This window comes from Scomber scombrus, chromosome 19 (genome assembly GCF_963691925.1).
Source record: "Scomber scombrus chromosome 19, fScoSco1.1, whole genome shotgun sequence".
NCBI classification, from domain to species: Eukaryota; Metazoa; Chordata; class Actinopteri; order Scombriformes; family Scombridae; genus Scomber; species Scomber scombrus.
The window spans coordinates 15,021,879-15,040,167 of record NC_084988.1 but is presented as its reverse complement, the minus strand read 5'-3'; the positions used below and the strand labels follow the sequence as shown (position 1 = coordinate 15,040,167).

Genomic DNA, 18,289 nt, shown 5'->3' with positions numbered 1-18,289 from the left:
ATTTAATCTTTGGTGTTTTAGTGAAAACAAAATATGATCGTTGAAAATACTGTGATTGTTATTTCTAACATTATAAAGGCAAGACAGCAGCACTTGAAATCTAGACAGACTGTGACATAAATCAAAACTTCACTGATTGGATCCAGATATGCCAAGCTAAACACCCTGTTTACTGTCCCCAACAGGACAAACACATCAAACAATATTAAAACTTTTTTAAAATTTTAAATATAACTGTATAAGGAAGATATTATTTGTACACTATAAACAAGGTATTCACTTTGTCTGATAGATGGGTGTACTTCCAAACTTCAATAAAGGTTGATGAGCAGCACAGATCAGTGCCAAACAAGCTCAATGAAAACTTTTTTTATAACTTTATATAACATATTAAATATATGGAAAAACATTCAAACAGATAACACCAGGGGACCTGAACATGGACAAAAATCATAAATCAGCCCACAGAAATGTTATTCGGGGCACAATATAGCTTTGACAGCTTTTAAAATGGAGGATTGTTGTAATGTAGTGTTTGATTTCATTTTCAAAAAAATTAAAATAGGGTTTGTGAATATGTGATTTTGCAAGTCATAAAATCAAACTGATGATACAGTCGTAGTGGCGTTTTGACCTAAACATTTACCATTTTGCAAGCAAACAGACAAAGAACAATGGCGCCTACTGCCTCTCTTGCCCTGGTAAAAACACATTTGCCCATTCCTGGTGCCTGCTGGGCCTATACCTGTCTATCTATAGAAATAGATTCACATCTGTGTACCCTCAAAAGAAAAGCATTAACCAGTACTCAAATTAAGCTATAGTCCTAAAAACAAACAGCAACAAAAACACACATAAATGAACGTTTAATTATTACTTTTAACAAGAATAACAAATAGCTCCAACAACAGTATTTATTTACTTTGGTCACATCTGTTTGTCAGTGTTGTGCTGTCGGAAGTGGTATTTTCCGAGCGGTCCATGAAGGCATCATCAGGCTGCTGGATCCTGGGTGTGTTTCAGACAGCCAGTGAAGCTCACACAGACTGTGGGAGAAGAAACACACCAGGAACATCTCACCGTGGGTCCAGCTGTGCCTGTCATCTGTCACCTCGTTTAAAGAAAACTTCTTCCTACACCGGAGCGGACAGAGAATGGGAAACTACCCGAGCTAGTTTCTGAAGAGGACAACAATTAAGGGAGGAACTGTGCTAAAAAAAAAAAACAACTACCAGGTTAGTAAGCTCAACACAGCCTCTCGTTGCCAGCTTTATTCGTAGTTGAGTCAGTCGATTCATCTTTTTTGCCAGCAAAGCCACCGTTAGTTAACTTATTAGATATTTTAAGAGGGGTGGCATGAATCTGTGGAGCCTTTTAGCGGTGGTCCACCTTGTTAGCAGAGCTAGCTTACGTCTCCCAATCGCATGCCATCGGTTAGCTTTGCAGATTGTCACTATTAGCCAGCTAACGTTAGCAATTGAGGTTAGTGTGATGGGGTCGGTGCGTGTGGTTTCGCTGATGTTGAACCACATTCACTGTAATACTACATTTTGTAAACCAGCTAATGTCAACCACGGGGACCACTTGAGCTCCAGGAGGCAGACTAGTATCACAAACCGAGTCGTGAAGTTGACTCTTTCCCCCCCACCACCACTACCACTCCTCCTCCTACTCCTCCTCCTCACTGCCCTGCTAGGCTGTTGTGAAGACTACATGGAGGTTTTATTTTCTCTTCTCCTGTTTATCCCTGCTCAGGTCGAGCCTCCAGCCACTTCATTCACGCCCAGAGAGGGAACAGGAGCACAGCGGAGATGCAGACCTTCCTGAAAGGCCGGAGAGTCGGCTACTGGCTCAGCGAGAAGAAGATGAAGAAGCTCAATTTTCAGGCATTTGCTGATTTGTGCAGGTATGTGGCCTTGACACAAATTCAAGTATGTGTGTGTGTGCTTTTTTTTAGCGTAACTTACAAAAAAACAGTTTGAGGCATATTTACACCACAGGGCCTACATCTTTAACAATTCATGTCGCAGTGAGGTGTGTTAGTGTGCTCTCTCTTAATGACTAATCACAGTGAGTTGATTATCTCCTCCTCTCCTCTTACAGGAAATATGCCTTATGCAGTTTTTATGTGAACTTTCTCTTTGACACATGCAGCATCACCACTGTGACTCCCTGCTCATGTGTGTGTGTGTGTGTGTGTGTGTGTGTGTGTGTGTGTTGCGTTCGAGGTTATACTTAGAAGTTGATCAGGCCCTGCAGCTGCTCTGCCCCTCTCCTCTCTGCTGTACTACAAAGACATTTTCTTTAAAAAAAAGAAGCAAAACAAGCAAACAAAAATAGTATGAGTGTATCTGGTTGGTGAATGGTGTAAGAAGGCTGTGTTTGTTAGGTCTTGAGTCAGTGCTTGTTGAGACATGGCGCTCAGAGCCAGTTGACACCCAGTTGAATGTGTATGTATGACTTCTGCTTGTAGCCCAAGGTGCGTGTATAACAGGACGAGCAACACAAACAGGTGGTATATATGTTGTTGTTTTTAACTGAAGCCATGAGAGTAGTGAAACAGGTGTGTGTACCCTTTATTCCTACATTTAACCTTTGCCTATTATTTTATCTATGATATGTTGAGTGTAATTGGAACAGTGTGATATCAGAGACGCCAATGTTGGCATCTTGTCACTAGTTGCAAAATGCTTAATTTATCTACAAAATATAAACATATCTGTGGACATAATATGAACTTGTTCAAGGGTGTATTTTCTGTTTTTTTCCTGATTGTCTGCGCTTGAGAGGGGCAGCTATGTGAATTGTATCTTATCTTTCTTCAGCAGTGTAAAGGTTATATAAGTTGTCATAAAGTAGGGCATGGATCTCCTCAGCAGAAATGACTGTGGGATAAGTGAACTTTCCCCATATATTAGGTTGGGAAAAGGCTCCAAGTTATGACAGCAGCCACATAGTGTAACTGCCTGAGCCGTGTGATTGCTGCATTTAATCTTGAAAATGCAGATGTTGAAATGACAGTGACAACGTTTTGTAGTCGTCAGTCATTTAGTTTTGCAGGAATGCGGCCCGGTAGGTCAGGTATGTTGTCAGTGTGGATTGTAGCTGACAATTGCTTTGTTGGATTCTCACCATTTCCAAGATGGTTGTTGCCTCACAAAGCGACCTGATTGAGCCAGCGCAGATTACCTCACTGTAATCCACAAAACGTTTTTAATCTCGTCATAAACCTCCAAGCAACAGCCTCACACACACACACAGACACACACACACCCCCGGCATTCTCAAGAGCTGGACTGAAAGCTGTATGAAGGGTGGGGACCAAGTGTGGTGTTTGTGGCACAAGATCAAGTCAGTCGCGAGTTAATCTGGTTTTGCAGAAGAACAACAACAAACGCCATCATCACACGTGAAATAGCCGTAAAGTTAATGTGAGTTTCCCCACGTTTAGGTTCACCACATGATTGCTTTTCCCCGGTCACTCACTCAGGCTCATTGACTAGTTCTCCTTTTTCCTGACATGTCTCCCCTGCAATATAGCATATTAAAAAACAGAAGTCATCCTCAAGAGGAAGGAAAAGGTAGAACTAAGATAACCTTCCTGTGAATGGCTCTCATATATACTCTTTTTATATATATATATATATATATATATATATATGTCTTTTTTTTGTTTTTGTATTTTTTATTGAAGGGATTCTGTCTTTCCAGGAGGCCTGTGAGTCATTTGTGAACATCTTCGGCATTATCACGTGTCGTTGATTTTACTTTCGCACACCCTGATTTTATTTAAAAGATTGACAAGGCAGGCTGTATTATCCAAGAAATACAAAATGTTCCCCCACAACAAAGTGTGCTAGAATTACACCCCAAATAGTAACCGACCAGGTTTGTGCCCTCATCACGTGGCATGCAGCTGACGCTGTGAGTGCCTCTGCCCTGTCTCGTGCAGCTGGACCTAAGGAGAATCCTGCTGGTCACAAGTGACGCTCTCGATGATGCTACAGAGCCACTTGGGTTTATGTTCCTTTCCCATAAGTTTGTGTAGCAATTTAGAGACTTTCTACTAACTCTCATAAATCTATTTTTGGCAAAATGCAGTGCCCTTGAGAGCAACCAGCTTGAGCAACATTGAGCATTATAAAAATATTGTCACTAAGTCCTGTCAAGGGAAGGCCACTGTACTCTAGGACATCACGTCTGATGAGATTACATTGAGCTACACCCGCTGTAAGCTCGTCTTTCTCCTTACTTTCATTGGACATTTTAATGATTTATTCATTCCATCAGTAACTGAGATTATTTAAAACCTGTGGTGAGTGTCACTTTAAAATCTATTAACATGTAAAGAAGCGATTGCATCAGTTTTTAAGAAACCAACAGAGCAACATATTAACAGAACAAAACATATAAATCCGCTAAACCTGGTTGGGCTGGTTTATCCTTCTCCAACTTAATTATTATGTATCCGTCACAATGAATCGCACTAACTCACACTGTTTGCAAATAATCACAATGTTATTGATCGTAAATCTTCCTAAAACAAATGTTAACACCCCCCCCCACCCACCCACACACACACACACACACACACACACACACACACACACACACACACGCTGTCTTACTCACTTTGCTTGTTCTACACGTCAACACTATTTCAAACACACCCACTTGTAAACTTTGTAACTAGCACTCACATACTGTCATGCAGCAGTAATTTCTCTGGTGTACCATAAATACCTAACATTAGGGTTAGAGTTAATGGACACATGATACTGTCTGCTAGTATGAAGCGGTGTAATAAAGAGGCTTGTTTTTACATCACACCTTCGTGTTCTTGTGTGTCACTCCTGTTGGAAAAGTTGTGACCCTGGCCCGATTCTCTGAAGGATTTTGTCCCCATCTCATTCAATGTGCTGGCTGCGTAACAATATAAGAGAGCAGACGATCTCCATATCTGAGATGGGACGAAACTGAAGGCCCCATTCACATCACATGAAACGCGCCAGCTGCAGTATTAAATATCCACATTGTTGTGAAGCGTTGAATGGCTGCGCTGCTGTTACCATGGGGCTGTAACTTCAAAAACAACTGGGCTGGACAGGCCGAGTTGGTGCTGCTAGACTGTTTAGTTTTTTTTGTCCTCATTGTGAATTCCCTATGATCAGGAGATCTGTTGTCTTGGTCTTTCAGGTTTTTCTTGTTATTTTTCTGCTGGGCACCTTTGGTTAATTTGTGACACAACTGAGCAAGAGAGGACATTTGACAAGCTTGCCCCACCTGAGTTGTGCAAATACCCTCTCTTATACTTTTTGCTTTGTTGTTTTTTTTCTCAGTGGAGGAGTAGTGGAGATTCACATAAATCTGGCAATTCTTTATGAAATGGCAGGTTTAAAAATGTTGAAGTTCCCTGTTACTGATTTCTAGAGAAACATCTTCAAATAGGAAAGAAAAACCAAAAATGGAAGTCCTTTCACATTCACATGTGTGCACAAATGGTCAGTTGCTCAAATACCGCGGTGTATTGTCCACATGGTTCCTCATGTGAGCAGTTATGTTATGATAGTCACCTCCACCAAGAACACCAGTCTTTTGGGGGGTCTGCTGGTTGCCAAGCAACTGATTTTGATCCCAAGACTAGTATTTCTGTGCTGTTTCTAAAAAATATAATATTTTGCAGCTCTGGGATGGAGATTTGATATTTCTTTTACAAAGCTCCTGCTTTGCTGTCAAATTTATTAAGGTTAATTTTTCATTTATTTTTGACATCTAGTAGCTCAGATCTCTTCTGTCCATGTCTCTAACCGTACATGAAGTCAAATTGTTGAAGAGCTTTGTGAGTTTCTGTTTAATTCCTCTTATGGAGAGGAAGTATTTTGACATGCATTACATAAAAAAAATAAAAGGAACCTTTACATTACAAAGTAAAGGTAATTCACTGAGGGCAGCTAATGCAACGACGCATTTCATTTCTTTTTCACAACATAAAAGTTAAAAAAAAAAAAAATCTGTAATTTAAAAAGTTCACTTCCACTGGGCAAGTATATTGCTTCATGTTGAATTCTTTGTGTTTTTAGTCTGTGGGTTCATTTAAGTCTTTTTCTCTGTTCTTTTTTGATAAAGTTATTGACTGTTACTTTTTTTTCTTTCAGGAAAAGAGGAATAGAAGTTGTTCAGGTAAGTTGACCTCATGTTTTATTGTGTACTTTTTCATTTTTGTTACAGTCATTTATTGTCTTATTTCGCACACGTACATTCAGATCCTCATTGAGAAGCTGTTGTATTTCGATGAACTGAGGCAGAACCAAAACCAAATCATTCACTACACACACATTTTTCACAAATTTTTACAGTTCACTGCTGCGAGTTTGCTCCCTCCTACACGTCTGATGCAGTTCCTTCAGGGACTCTTGTGTTATTCTCAGACTGTAAGCATCACCAATTATAGTCTACCATATCAGGCCATTTTCATTGTTAAACTATGTTGCAACTCATCCCAGCACGATATCTCAACACCTGTTGTCACCTCTGTTAACGTCAGAAGAAACTACTCGGTGGTACGCTTTCTGTGTGGTTCAAACATGAAACTGCATAAATGTGAGCAGCTACAATTTTTTTTTTTTTTGGACCAGATAACGATAATTACAGCCACTGAAATATACACTGTGTTAAAATAAATAATGGACTGTCTCTAGTAATTACTTAGCTCTAGTAGAGGATGGGAGCTGAGTTATGTTCAGGTAAATACAGGTTCCAGGGAAGTAAAGGATGCTGTCATTAATGGATATTGCACATTACACTACCCGAAGTACACACAGCACATACAGTAACATGGTAACTATTGTTCCTAAGTCCTGGGAGCTCAGTGCTGAAAAGTACTCGTCAGTTAAAGTGCTCTCTGTGATTGAGGAGGAAATTATTTAGACTTTCCTCTCAGTCTCTGTTTTCTTTTTTAATGCTGTCTCTTGTCTTCTTGGGGGGTTCTCTTCTTTTTTTCTTCCTATGCTTTGAGGTTATTTTTTTTCCTCTCACTGTGCTGACGATAGCACAACCAGTAAGAGCCTTGTCCTGGGAATAGTCCCAAAGTAAGCAGGCTTTGTTTCTCACTGTGCTCTCAGCCCCTCCTGGGAGACAGCAGATCTTCAGCTAGGGGCACCCAGGGAGTTGAACAGTCCTCCTACTCCCACCCCCACCCAGCATTTCCCCTTTCTTTCTTTCTTTCTTTCTTTCTTTCTTTCTTTCTTTCTTTCTTTCTTTCTTTCTTTCTTTCTTTCTTTCTTTCTTTCTTTCTTTCCAGGACTACCTGTTGTCCAATGAGTTTTTTCCTCCTACTATAAATCAGCATAAAGTCTTTATATTTTTAGCTGTACACAGACACCCTGAGGTGTTTTTGAGTTTTGAGACCGGTGATTCGGCTGCCTAAGATGCACTCAATGCCAGTCAGTGCCTTTACTGTCATGGCTGCATCACAAGTGCAGATAATGGCAGCCATTGTAACACTTTGGCCTTGTTATACAAGTCTGTGTACAAAGCTGTCTTCCCCATTTCAACTAGTGAATTCTCAGCTCGGCGATCCTCAGACTTTCCCGAAGATTGCACAGTTTTTAAAGCTGGATTATGTCTTTGAAACCAGGAGGAAAGTAATTTCTCCTGTATGGCTGTTGGCCCACAATCCTGCTGTAATGCTTTCCTGTAATTTAAGACCATCTTTATCTAAACTTAAGACAAAATGTCCATTGAGACAATAAATAAACAAAGTAATTTAATAACTATTAATAAGGAAGAGTGATGTGGCAGAAATGGAGAGATAAGAGCGATGAGAGATAGCCATACATTTCTTAGCGGGTAGTCGAAAGTGGGGATGTATATATTAAGTCCATTTAACCCTCTCTGGAAGGCTACAGTAGAGTATACAGTCCATTTACTCACTGAACCAATGCCGCAGGCTCTGACAGACTAGCTGATCCTAGTGATAACAAGTCAGCCTTGAAACTCCCAAGGATGGTTTGAGTCTAACTTATTTCTGTCACAATAAACAATGAGTTCATGTTGTTCATTTATTCATCCATTTTGTGTAAAAATTACACATTTGTTGGAAAAATAGCAGTCTACCAGAGCAGGAGCAATTAGTTGATCGACAGAAAATTAATCTAACTATTTTAGTGGTTGCTTTTTTCGTTGTTTTTTAGTAAAATCCATAAGAGAATTTGCTGCTTTTCCTGTCTTATATGAAACTAAACTCAGAATTTGTCGGCTTTGGACTATCTAAAGACATCATTGGGTTTTCCATAATATTCAGATGGGCATTTTTTACTATTTCCCCATTTATAGACAAATTGGTTGATGGATAAATAAAAGTAACAGATTAATCAATAATGGAAATACACATTAGTTGCAGCCCTACAATCAAATGATGTATAGGGTTAGGATAATTCAAACCACATGTCCACCTCACTATATGTGGTATTTTCCACAAGAGGTTGGATCTTCCAGACATTTAGCAGTGGTTGTGACGTCACCTTGTATAAACAGATCTTTGCTAAATCTGGCAGCCCAAGGGAGTTAATTTTAAATTTCCAGTTCTTGTGTGGGAAAACCATTAACATATACCCATCAGGAATGACAGAAATGAGAAGGAACATAGGGTTCTTTAGTTTGATTTTACTGTATATATCTCCTTCAGTCTCCAGCAGCTTTCCACTCCAACTCCTTTTTAAGGAAGTCATTGTCACGCTCACCATGCCTCTACTTTTCAGTCCTCCATCCTTCTTTTCCAAACGATTTTGCACAAGCTCATCAATACTGACCCCTTAGCCCCGAGCTCATGAGAGACATTAGCCTGTCTGTATCACAGAGCTGATGAGATTAACTCACCAGGCTCGGCCTTGAGGAAGCCATTCAAGCCAATATTCACTCTCAGAGAGAGAACACATCACAGCAAATGGCCATCTTTTGAGTGGGCTGTCCAAGGAAAGTTATTGAGTTACCGTTTTTATTATATGGTAAGTGCTCGGGAATTTAAAGTTAATTTCCGGCATGCTAATGTATCTCACCCACATATTGAATTTTGTGGAGGCTGACAAACAAGAGATTGTCTTTCGAAGATATTTATTGGTCTTCCATTGCACCATGATCCAAAGACAGCTGCTTGGTGGCCATTATTGGCTATTAAGATTCAGAAGCATGAGCTAAGAAGGAGCCGTTGATAAAAAGTGAACAGTGAGGCGTTAACAAGAACAACGGCTTAACTTCCTTTTACTAATTTGACAAATTGTCTCTAGAAGTGACTCATTTAAAACATGATATAATTAAATGTTACATGTGTTTGGGGGAGTTGTTTTGGCAATTCTTGGAAAGGGTGTGGATGATGATGATGATGACAAATGAAACATTCATCATTTTAACCTTTACTATTACTACCCTAACTATCCACTTAGAAACCTGAGAGAGGTTGGGAGCTTTAGCCACCATGATCAAAGACACCCGAGGCTACTCTTTTCATCCCATATAAAATGCTTTTAAGCTGAGTCACTTTAGTCATGTTTATTAAGCAACTGTTAACCCAATATTATTCTCAACAAAAGTGCAGCTATCTATTAAAAGCCGAAAGGCAGTTGCCTCACAAGCCATCTCTCCTATTGCACAACATAGTCAGCAATGAGAGAAGTCTGTTTTCTGTGGTCTCCAGGGATGCTGAGGAGACGACCATTAGCCTAATGAGCTCCCAGTTTGACCCTCCTTGTGCTTTTTGGCTGGAGAATAACCTTCATGTTGATCCCCTCTCATGTTTAGTCTTGTACTTGTGAGGTGTGGCCAGAAGCCACTGTTTGTCTCACACACATATGCTCTCTTACACGAGGGTGTCGAATGCCACATTGCATATGATATAAATCATTCATCACATGTCTGTCTGCACACTGTCTCGCTCTCTCTGTGGGCTAGCATGAGAACAAAGTGAAAGCCAAGTGAGAATAGATCCAGCTGAGGGCAACTGGTAAGCCACATGTAAAAGATGCAATGCTTCATGCAGTTTTTGTTCAGTTTTCGGTGTTTCGTACTTTCGTACACAGTTAAGTAAAGAACTGAAGTACACATGTGAGCTATGTCCCTTGTGTTTGCTCGACATTGGCGTTCTTAGATTTCCCCGGGGTATAGCCTTGCTCCACTGTGGACCTACATCAAAGCTGAAAATATATTGGCCCTGACCTACCCTCTCACCCCAGGACCTAGTGTGTTTTCTGTGCTGTCCATCACCTCCATAGCTCTCTCCTAGCTCTCACTCCCAGAGGGATCCGCACAGACGTCAGTTGACATTTCTGCTTTTAGCATTTAGCAATACATCACTGACTTAACTGCTGGGTTTTTTGGATGAGCTCTGAAACAGGGTCACTCTGTCCACTCCACACACAGGGAGAGGAGAGCTTCATTCCCTGCGATGTGTCTTTGCCAGTGGGTGTTGATCCCTACAGTGTAGAATCATGTTTTTGTGGAGGGGCCAGGCTGCGGACGGGCCCTCTGTGTTGTGTAAGCCAGAGATTAAAAGCTGCAGCCTTAGTGGACTACAGACAAATTCCCTTCCACCCGACCTTGTCACACTGACAATGCTAGCTAGACAGAAAATAAAGCGACCACCACTTCAGTTTTTACCAACCTGCTGTATCTCACCACCACCGCTGCTGAGGCCCTGTCACCACTGCTGCTTACAGCCGGTATCATACACCCAGCGATGGTTTATCCACACGTGACAACAGATTTTATGAGTGTTGACCCACCAACACAGTGCTATTAAAGTCATTACAGCATGTTGGTGTGTTTTATGCATCTGCCATATGCTTACACCTCTGTCTACGTGTCTCTCAATCACACAATTCTTGAGAAACCAGCTGGACTGCAGAGACACTGAGTCATCAAAACCACACCTCCACATTTTGTTTTTAAACCGGGGCTTTATTTTTCTAGTCGATGCAATCAATACAAGTTATTGTTTTACCTGTAGTGTGGCATATCAGCTCCTAAAAACATTTCTATTAATATCTTACAGTATATACTGTAAATTCTGCATCGCTGTTCTCTAGCATTGGCTGCTATTGTAGTTAAAAGGGGAACTCCACAAATTTAAAACATCAAAGTATATTTAGTCTTGGGGAGTACTACTGCATATGAAAAAATAGGTTATATAAAGCTTTTTGTGGCTCCAGAGGGAGCTACACGAAATCTGATAAATTGCCTGAAGTGATGTCACTTCTCCAACATATGTTTGGAATGAAGACTACAAGTTTAAAAATGGTGTGTGTGTGTGTGTGTGTGTGTGTGTGTGTGTGTGTGTGTGTGTGTGTGTGTGTGTGTGTGTGTGTGTGTGTGTGTGTGTGTGTGTGTGTGTGTGTGTGTGTGTGTGTGTGTGTGTGTGTGTGTGTGTGTGTGTGTGTGGGAAAGAAGTGAGGTTATCAGACCTCTGCAGGCTGTACCCTATCTCTGCCTGAGGTGAGTGGTTCAATGCTACATTAATCACTACTACGTTGTCACATCCAAATTTCCAGTTGAACTGTCAGTAATTGTGGGTAATCTAGGCTCCAACTTTGGACATGAAAGAAGAATGCCTGTAGAAATGTATCTGTGGTTTTACTGTATCCATCCACTGCAGTGCTCAATTATTGGAGTAGCTACTTCTTTAAGTAACTTTTTTGGCAGAAAGAATTTCTTGTAAATTCATGCTCAGGGCCCTTTTTTAACAGTATTGTAGTTTAAAAAGTTTTTACATTAATGTGGTAAAATACTTTTAATTATTGGATTCAGCTAATCTGGGTAATCAGATTATCTGATTTATACATGAATACATTTCATAACTGGATTTCTAGAAATGTATTAACTATAAAATTTGTGATGTAAAATCAATAAATATCGCCCGCCCAGAGCCTCGGGCCTTTCTTAGTCCCTACCCACAAACATACAGATACAGTAGATATGTCGATTCTTGCGAGCCTGCTTGAGTCGCGTTCAGTCATATTGTGCTGTATACATTTTTGCAGCACAGATTGGCATGTTGCTTGCGAGCTGCAGGGCGTGTTTCTACAGGCAGGAGGAATGAAGCTTGAAAGAGAAGGAGATTCTTCACGTTAAGATGGGCAAAGGGAGAGACGCTGTGTTGATGTAGCATAATGAGTTCCTAAGATAATACAGCATGAATAGAACACTGCAAGGTGTGTTGGACTACTGTGTTCACACTGTATAATGTGTAGGCTAGTTGTGCTCGCTCAACATTGAATAAAACCTATATTTGATTGTAGACTCTCTGTTGAAACAGTGCGTTACTTGAGTGGAGTAGGAATTGAACTACAGTGAGATATTTTGTTCTAAATCAACCGATTTTTTCACAGATTTACAACAACAGATTGCAAATTACTTTTCAGGGTAGGACCAAGGGTACACTAATTAGTCATCCATCCATCACGGCCCTCACAATCATTAACCATACAATGTTGGCTCTGAATGTGGCCAACCCTAAACCAACTGAAACTCTGAACAGTTTTACAGTTCTTGCATTGATCCACACCCGTGTGACTAGGGTGTATTCGCTCTCAGTTCACGTGCCGTCTGAATAGCACAAAGGACAGTGAGGTCCTGCCTGAGCCTGGTGTATTTGCGCAGGTGTTGCTGAATTGTCCTTTGTCTGTAACAAGCAGGTGATGATCATTTGCTAGGTAGCTGATGAGTTAGTGTACGGCTGCGTTACGTAACAGCTGCACTGCAACCAACGCAGTTTGCTGTTTCGACAGTCTCAGTGTAATCCTGATGTGTTTGCTCTGGTCCAGCATTTTCAGTTTACACATTCAAGGCGTCATAATGTGTTTTAAAACAATGTGACCTCAGTATAATAAGATAAATCAAGACTGCAGCAGTTGTGTTATTGCTATTAGAACGCACATGGTTGAAGATCTGGCCAGAACGTTCTGATTATTTGTTTGTTTGTCTCAAAATATACTTCTCGTTCCACTATCGCCCTTTTCTTTTCTTTGAGGCCACTTTATCTCTCTGCTTGTCTGTATTTTCACACAACCCTTCCTCTCAACTTCAGAAAGCCCTTTTGTTTTGTATCAACAAATAAAGCAGTCACAACTCCTAACACCCTTTGCATTTCCTAACTTTAAAAAATGTCTCTCACACACACACAGATCCTACTTGACTCCATCCTTTAGTCACAACAGTCTGGATACATGCAGCCAGAGTAGAGGCCTATAGTGATTCTAGTGATTTGGGCTTAGCATATTCATCAGCAAAGTGTTTGCCATTGACTGCTAAAACCTTGCATCTCTTCTATCTTTTGTAATGTGGGTGTGTGTGTTTGTGTGTGTGCTTGTGCTGACCCACATAAGTCTTATCACACTCGGTGAGCTGGTTTGACGACTTGAATCACTCGGCCAGCGAAGTTGTTTTTTGGGCAGCAGTAAACTTCAAACGAATGCTAATTTGTCATCTTCTCAAAGGCTGTCAAGTATGCTTACAGCAACTGGATGTCTGGGCATCAACAAACAAAAGAGGAAAATGATTTAGAAGCAGCCTTTTTTATAGTAACTGAAAAGACTGAAAACAAGATAGTATGATTTTTCTCAACCAAACCGTGAGATAGCATGATTTCTTCTTTCTATCAACAGATGAGATGTATGAATGATGAGAGCAATGTCGGATTGGTGAAGTCCCCAAACTCTTTGTTAAAAGCACCCATTCAATGACATCAATGATGGAACGAGCAATAAACAGCCAAGAAATACATTTGTGTAATTAGTTTCAGTACAAAACAGAATGAATTCAGTTCTTTGTAAAATATGATTTTACTATAGACTTTTCCTCCTGATGTATGACACTAATTGTTTTCAATAATGTGAGCAGGTGCAGACATGAGTCAGGCTCAGATATAATTGATTCAGTTACCTTTATTAAGACCTGTTTAGTCTGCCTGGTTGCTGCACTAGTGGATATATAAGTTTATAATGAAGCAGCACAATGCACGTGATATACTTCATTCGTATATTTCTCTCGGGATGCAAATGAGATGAGAACAGCAAATAAAACAAACAACTTGCCCAAAGTTTACGTCAGTTAAAACATTTTTAAAAACTCATATGGCTTTGTTAACCAGCTGCAGTGCATTGTGGGCAGTGAACAAGAATGTGGCAACATTTTGACAAGTTGTGACTCGGGGCCTGAGCAAACAGTGGTGATTGAATTGATTTTTTTTTTTGAGGGGGGGCCTTCATACTGCCTGTGAGAACATGCTGATGTCAATTTAGTGAAATTTACTGCTGGCTCACTGATCTCCTCTGCTGACAAAAGAGACAACCACGACAGCTGAATCACTATTATGAAGTTGAACTGTTGATGACTTAAACAAACATTACCACTTGAAAAAGGAAGAATTAAAGTTATATTGAGCTTTTATACTTTCATATTAACAATGATGAATCAATGCAGTGTTTTTCAAAGCAGTAAGCAACAAAAGGAAGTCTCTAACCCAAAGATGTTCTTCTGTCTTTAGTTGGACCTCAGCCAGCCTCTGGAGGAGCAGGGTCCCCTAGACGTCATCATCCACAAACTGACTGACCTCATCCTGGAGGCTGACCAGAACGACTCCCAGGCTGTGCTGCTGGTGCAGAGAGTACAGGTGTGTATCTGTATCATCTTCCTCTCATATCACCTGAGCATTCATGGATACATGAACAGAGATCTGGGAAAAGTCGTGGAACACATTAGAATGATCATTTCTGCTTTGTGCAGATAAATTTGTAAATGTATGAAAGATACTATTGGCTGCTTTCAATACACACATGACTGTGTAATCTATAGTATTTTTAGATCTGTCCCAAACTTTGTTATTTTAAATGTTTGAGCATGGAAGTTCATTTCTTCTGTGTTACAAATAATCTCAACTCAATGGTCCTGGTTCTAAAACATTTAATATCCAAATATAGTTATAAAAATGGAGAAACGTAGACTTCCTCCTCTGGGTTAGGAGTGAGCTGTTGCCCCAAGTGGAGGAGTTCAAATATCTTGAGTGAGGGTAAGATGGAGCGTGAGGTTGACAGGCGAATCGGTGCAGCATCAGCAGTGATGCTGACGCGGTGAACAAAGAGCTGAGCCAGAAGGTAAAGCTCTCAATTTACCTGTCAATCTACATCCCAGCTCTCTTGTATGATCATGAGCTTTGGGTAGTGTAGCAGCTCAGGAAGTTGTTCTATTCAGCCGCCCAGCAGCACTGCTACTTGTAATCAACATTTATGGATTTATGAGTTTTATGATTAGAGTTGTAAACATCGCAGTTCAAAGAAACAAATGGAGTGTGTTCAAGGAATTAACATAAGACAGGCCAAAGAGCCTCGACTCCGCTGCAGCACCATAAAGGACATTATTGACTATATTTGGATTCATAATGTTGTGACTTTTCAAAGATGAATTCTGTCACTGAACTAAGGGTTTTTCTTGTTCTCCCTCAAGTGCAAAACCTCTCATTTATTAATCTAGCAGTGCTATAGATGGTGTGAAAATTAATTTTATTCCACCAGCTCCCATTCTGTCTGTCTCTTTCTCTCTCTTTCTCTCTCTCACTCTCTGTCTCTTAATGAGTCAAAGGAGCTGTAATCGTGATTAGCGTCACACAATTCTGTCAACATGTTCCTGAATGCTCAATTAGGAAGGACAAACAGGATGTCAGTGTGGAGCAAATGTAGCTGCTGAATCTAGTCAATATTGCCACATGGCAGCATTTGCAGACTTTCATGGCCTGTTTGAAACAAATGCACACGCTTTGCTTTTTGTAAATCATAGTGTAACAAAAAAAGACCACCAAATTAGAGATCCTGCACTTTAAATATAATAGCCTGTCACTCTCCAGTAGTCATTTATAGCCATCTTCTCAAATTATTTGACCTTTAACAGCAGTCACTGGTTTTTCACTTAGTGTCCATGCACAGACAGTATAAGGACTTCTTAGCTGAACCAAAATGTTCAGTTAATCACCAGCATCAGGCAGGTTTTCTTTGGCTTATTTGATGTAAAACAATAGGCTCACCTAAAACATTACAGAGACGTAAAGCCGTGAACAAATTGGAAATGTTAGTGAAATGATTAGTCGATCAACAGAAAATTAATTACCAACAGTTTTTGATAATTCATTCATATTTATTCCTGCCTCGTAAATGTGAGTATTATCTCTTGTCTCTGTTTTGGGACTTTGGACATTGCTTAAATCATTGTAAGCATGTATGTCACATGCGCCAACCACCCTGACCTGCTTCTCTCTGCAGAGGAACGAATGGTTTCAGTATTATCCGGCGTTGTCATTTATTTCGTCACTTCCCCAAAGCTGGTGACTATAAACGAGGGTTAAATGAAATATTAGCTGCTAAATCAAGAGCTCAGCTTTGTGGCTCAGCCCTGTCTTGTACCTCTGTAGTTTTGGCTGTTTACCTGAACATAACTGTCATCTGTGCTTACATTTCTGTTGGAAATATAAGTGTTGGGGCATTAAGAAAATCACACAGCTGTGATCATAAATAATGTTTTGCGTGGTGGAACGTAGAAGCCTTCCTCTCTAAAATAGTCTTCATTTCAAACAAAATGTCTGGCTGGGATGTGCTCTGGTGATTCAGTGGCCTGAGGTACGCAGCAGACCAGGGACAAATATATTTTCCTCCAGGGCTGCGTCATTATGAATGAAGTGATATCTGTGTACGTGTAAGAAGCTGTGATTTCAGGAGCTGAATTATTTTGCATTATTATTAGCATTTTTGGCATTAAACCTAACACCTAAAAATAATTGCATATACAAATATTTACTACCTTTTGGAAAGCAAAATGTTCAATTCTAAATAGATTTTGATGTTTATAAACAATTCAGGTTGCTATAGACTATAGTTTATATTGCTGTTTGCTATAGTTTCATGTGCTTCTCTGTGATTGGCAGCTTATGTGAGTGAAGCTGATGGGGTAAATCACACCCATCTGGCTGTGGTTAATGTAAGTGCTAAAAATGATTTGCCACTTCAGGTTTGACGCCTGTAGCATCACAGACACTGGCACAGATCAAATCCTCTTCTGACCTTATTCTCTGTGACTTTGAACAGTTTTTCCCCTGTGGAAACTGATCTGCCCCCCCAAAAAAAATGAGAAGAAAATTTGCAGCCTTCACACCCACACTGACATACGTCTGGCCTCTCTCCTCTCTAACACCTGCTAGCCAGTGTTCATGTCCGTCACACCTCTCCCTCTTGTCTGTGTTTAAATGCATTTCTTCTCCTGAGATGCAGAAATCAGCAAGTGACAGTCCTTATCAGAAGCGTATTCCTCTGAACTCCTGGAAGATTAGTTTGGATTTATTTTTGGGCAGCAGCATGTTTGACTTACATAACAGCTCCACTGGCTTTGATCAGCACTGGATCCAACAAATCCTACAGATGGGTCCTCCATGTCACATGTTTACATGTTTTATGTGTGTGTATAAGAGTAGCTACACATTTTTTTCCCATTGTACGTGTGTGCTTGATGTCTGACATTGCAGCATGTGTTTAATTTCATGCTAACGTGTATGACAGTGGAACAATGGTGTTTTAAAAGGCTGTGATGGAAGGAGGCAGCCTGTTTGTGTAACGTACAGGCCAGCCGGCTCCACCTGACAGCGTTTGTGAGTCAGTAAAAATTGCTCGGAAGAAAAGGTTGGCAGAGAAATCCACAGAGCAGAGATGGAAATGTGGAGAGCACAGAGAGCTGCAAAGTGGAGAGGAGGTGGTGTGGGGACGGAGCCAGAGGAGAGCTGACAAGAGAAGAGAAGAAAAGAGAAGGGAGTGCAGTTATGTAAAACGGCAAACCTCATGCTGACCTAACAGCCGGGCGTGCAGAGATGTAGTGATGTAACCTACATAGACCCGCCGGCATACGTCTCATGCTCTCAGTAGCTCACATGCATACACACATAGTGAGGCATGTTGACCCTACAACCCAGTGTTTGTATTTGCAGTTTGCCTACTCCAATATGTTTGTTTAACATTCTGTATGTGTATGTTTTAGTGTACCTCATGTGTCATGGCAGGTGTGATGTACTGTCTCATAATCCGCAGTTTGGCTTTGATATTTAATGTTGTAACACAAACACTCCTGTTGTAGCTGTCATTGTCGAAGTAGTACATCCAATACAAGTTCCAGCTGTCACATTTCAAGGAGGCACCTCCGCTCACACTTTCAGGATGTGGTTTTCTATCGTAATGGACGTTCAGTATTTGCGTTCTGATTTTGCAATGTA

At 40.5% G+C, this 18,289-nt stretch overlaps 1 protein-coding gene across 2 annotated transcripts in view; it reads left to right on the top strand.

The window, feature by feature from the left end:
• Positions 1–18,289, top strand: part of LOC134000550 (inositol-tetrakisphosphate 1-kinase-like) — a 100,535-nt gene that overhangs the window by 70,127 nt on the left and 12,119 nt on the right. Inside the window, exons 1-4 of one of the 2 annotated variants that reach the window (XM_062439916.1) lie at positions 1,047–1,235; positions 1,756–1,906; positions 6,156–6,180; positions 14,534–14,659. In XM_062439916.1, coding sequence (XP_062295900.1) covers positions 1,812–1,906; positions 6,156–6,180; positions 14,534–14,659 — 246 coding nt within the window. In that variant the 5' untranslated portion in view covers positions 1,047–1,235; positions 1,756–1,811. Of the gene's footprint in view, positions 1–1,046; positions 1,236–1,752; positions 1,907–6,155; positions 6,181–14,533; positions 14,660–18,289 lie in introns of those variants that run through there. The other variant, XM_062439917.1, reaches the window with a different exon arrangement.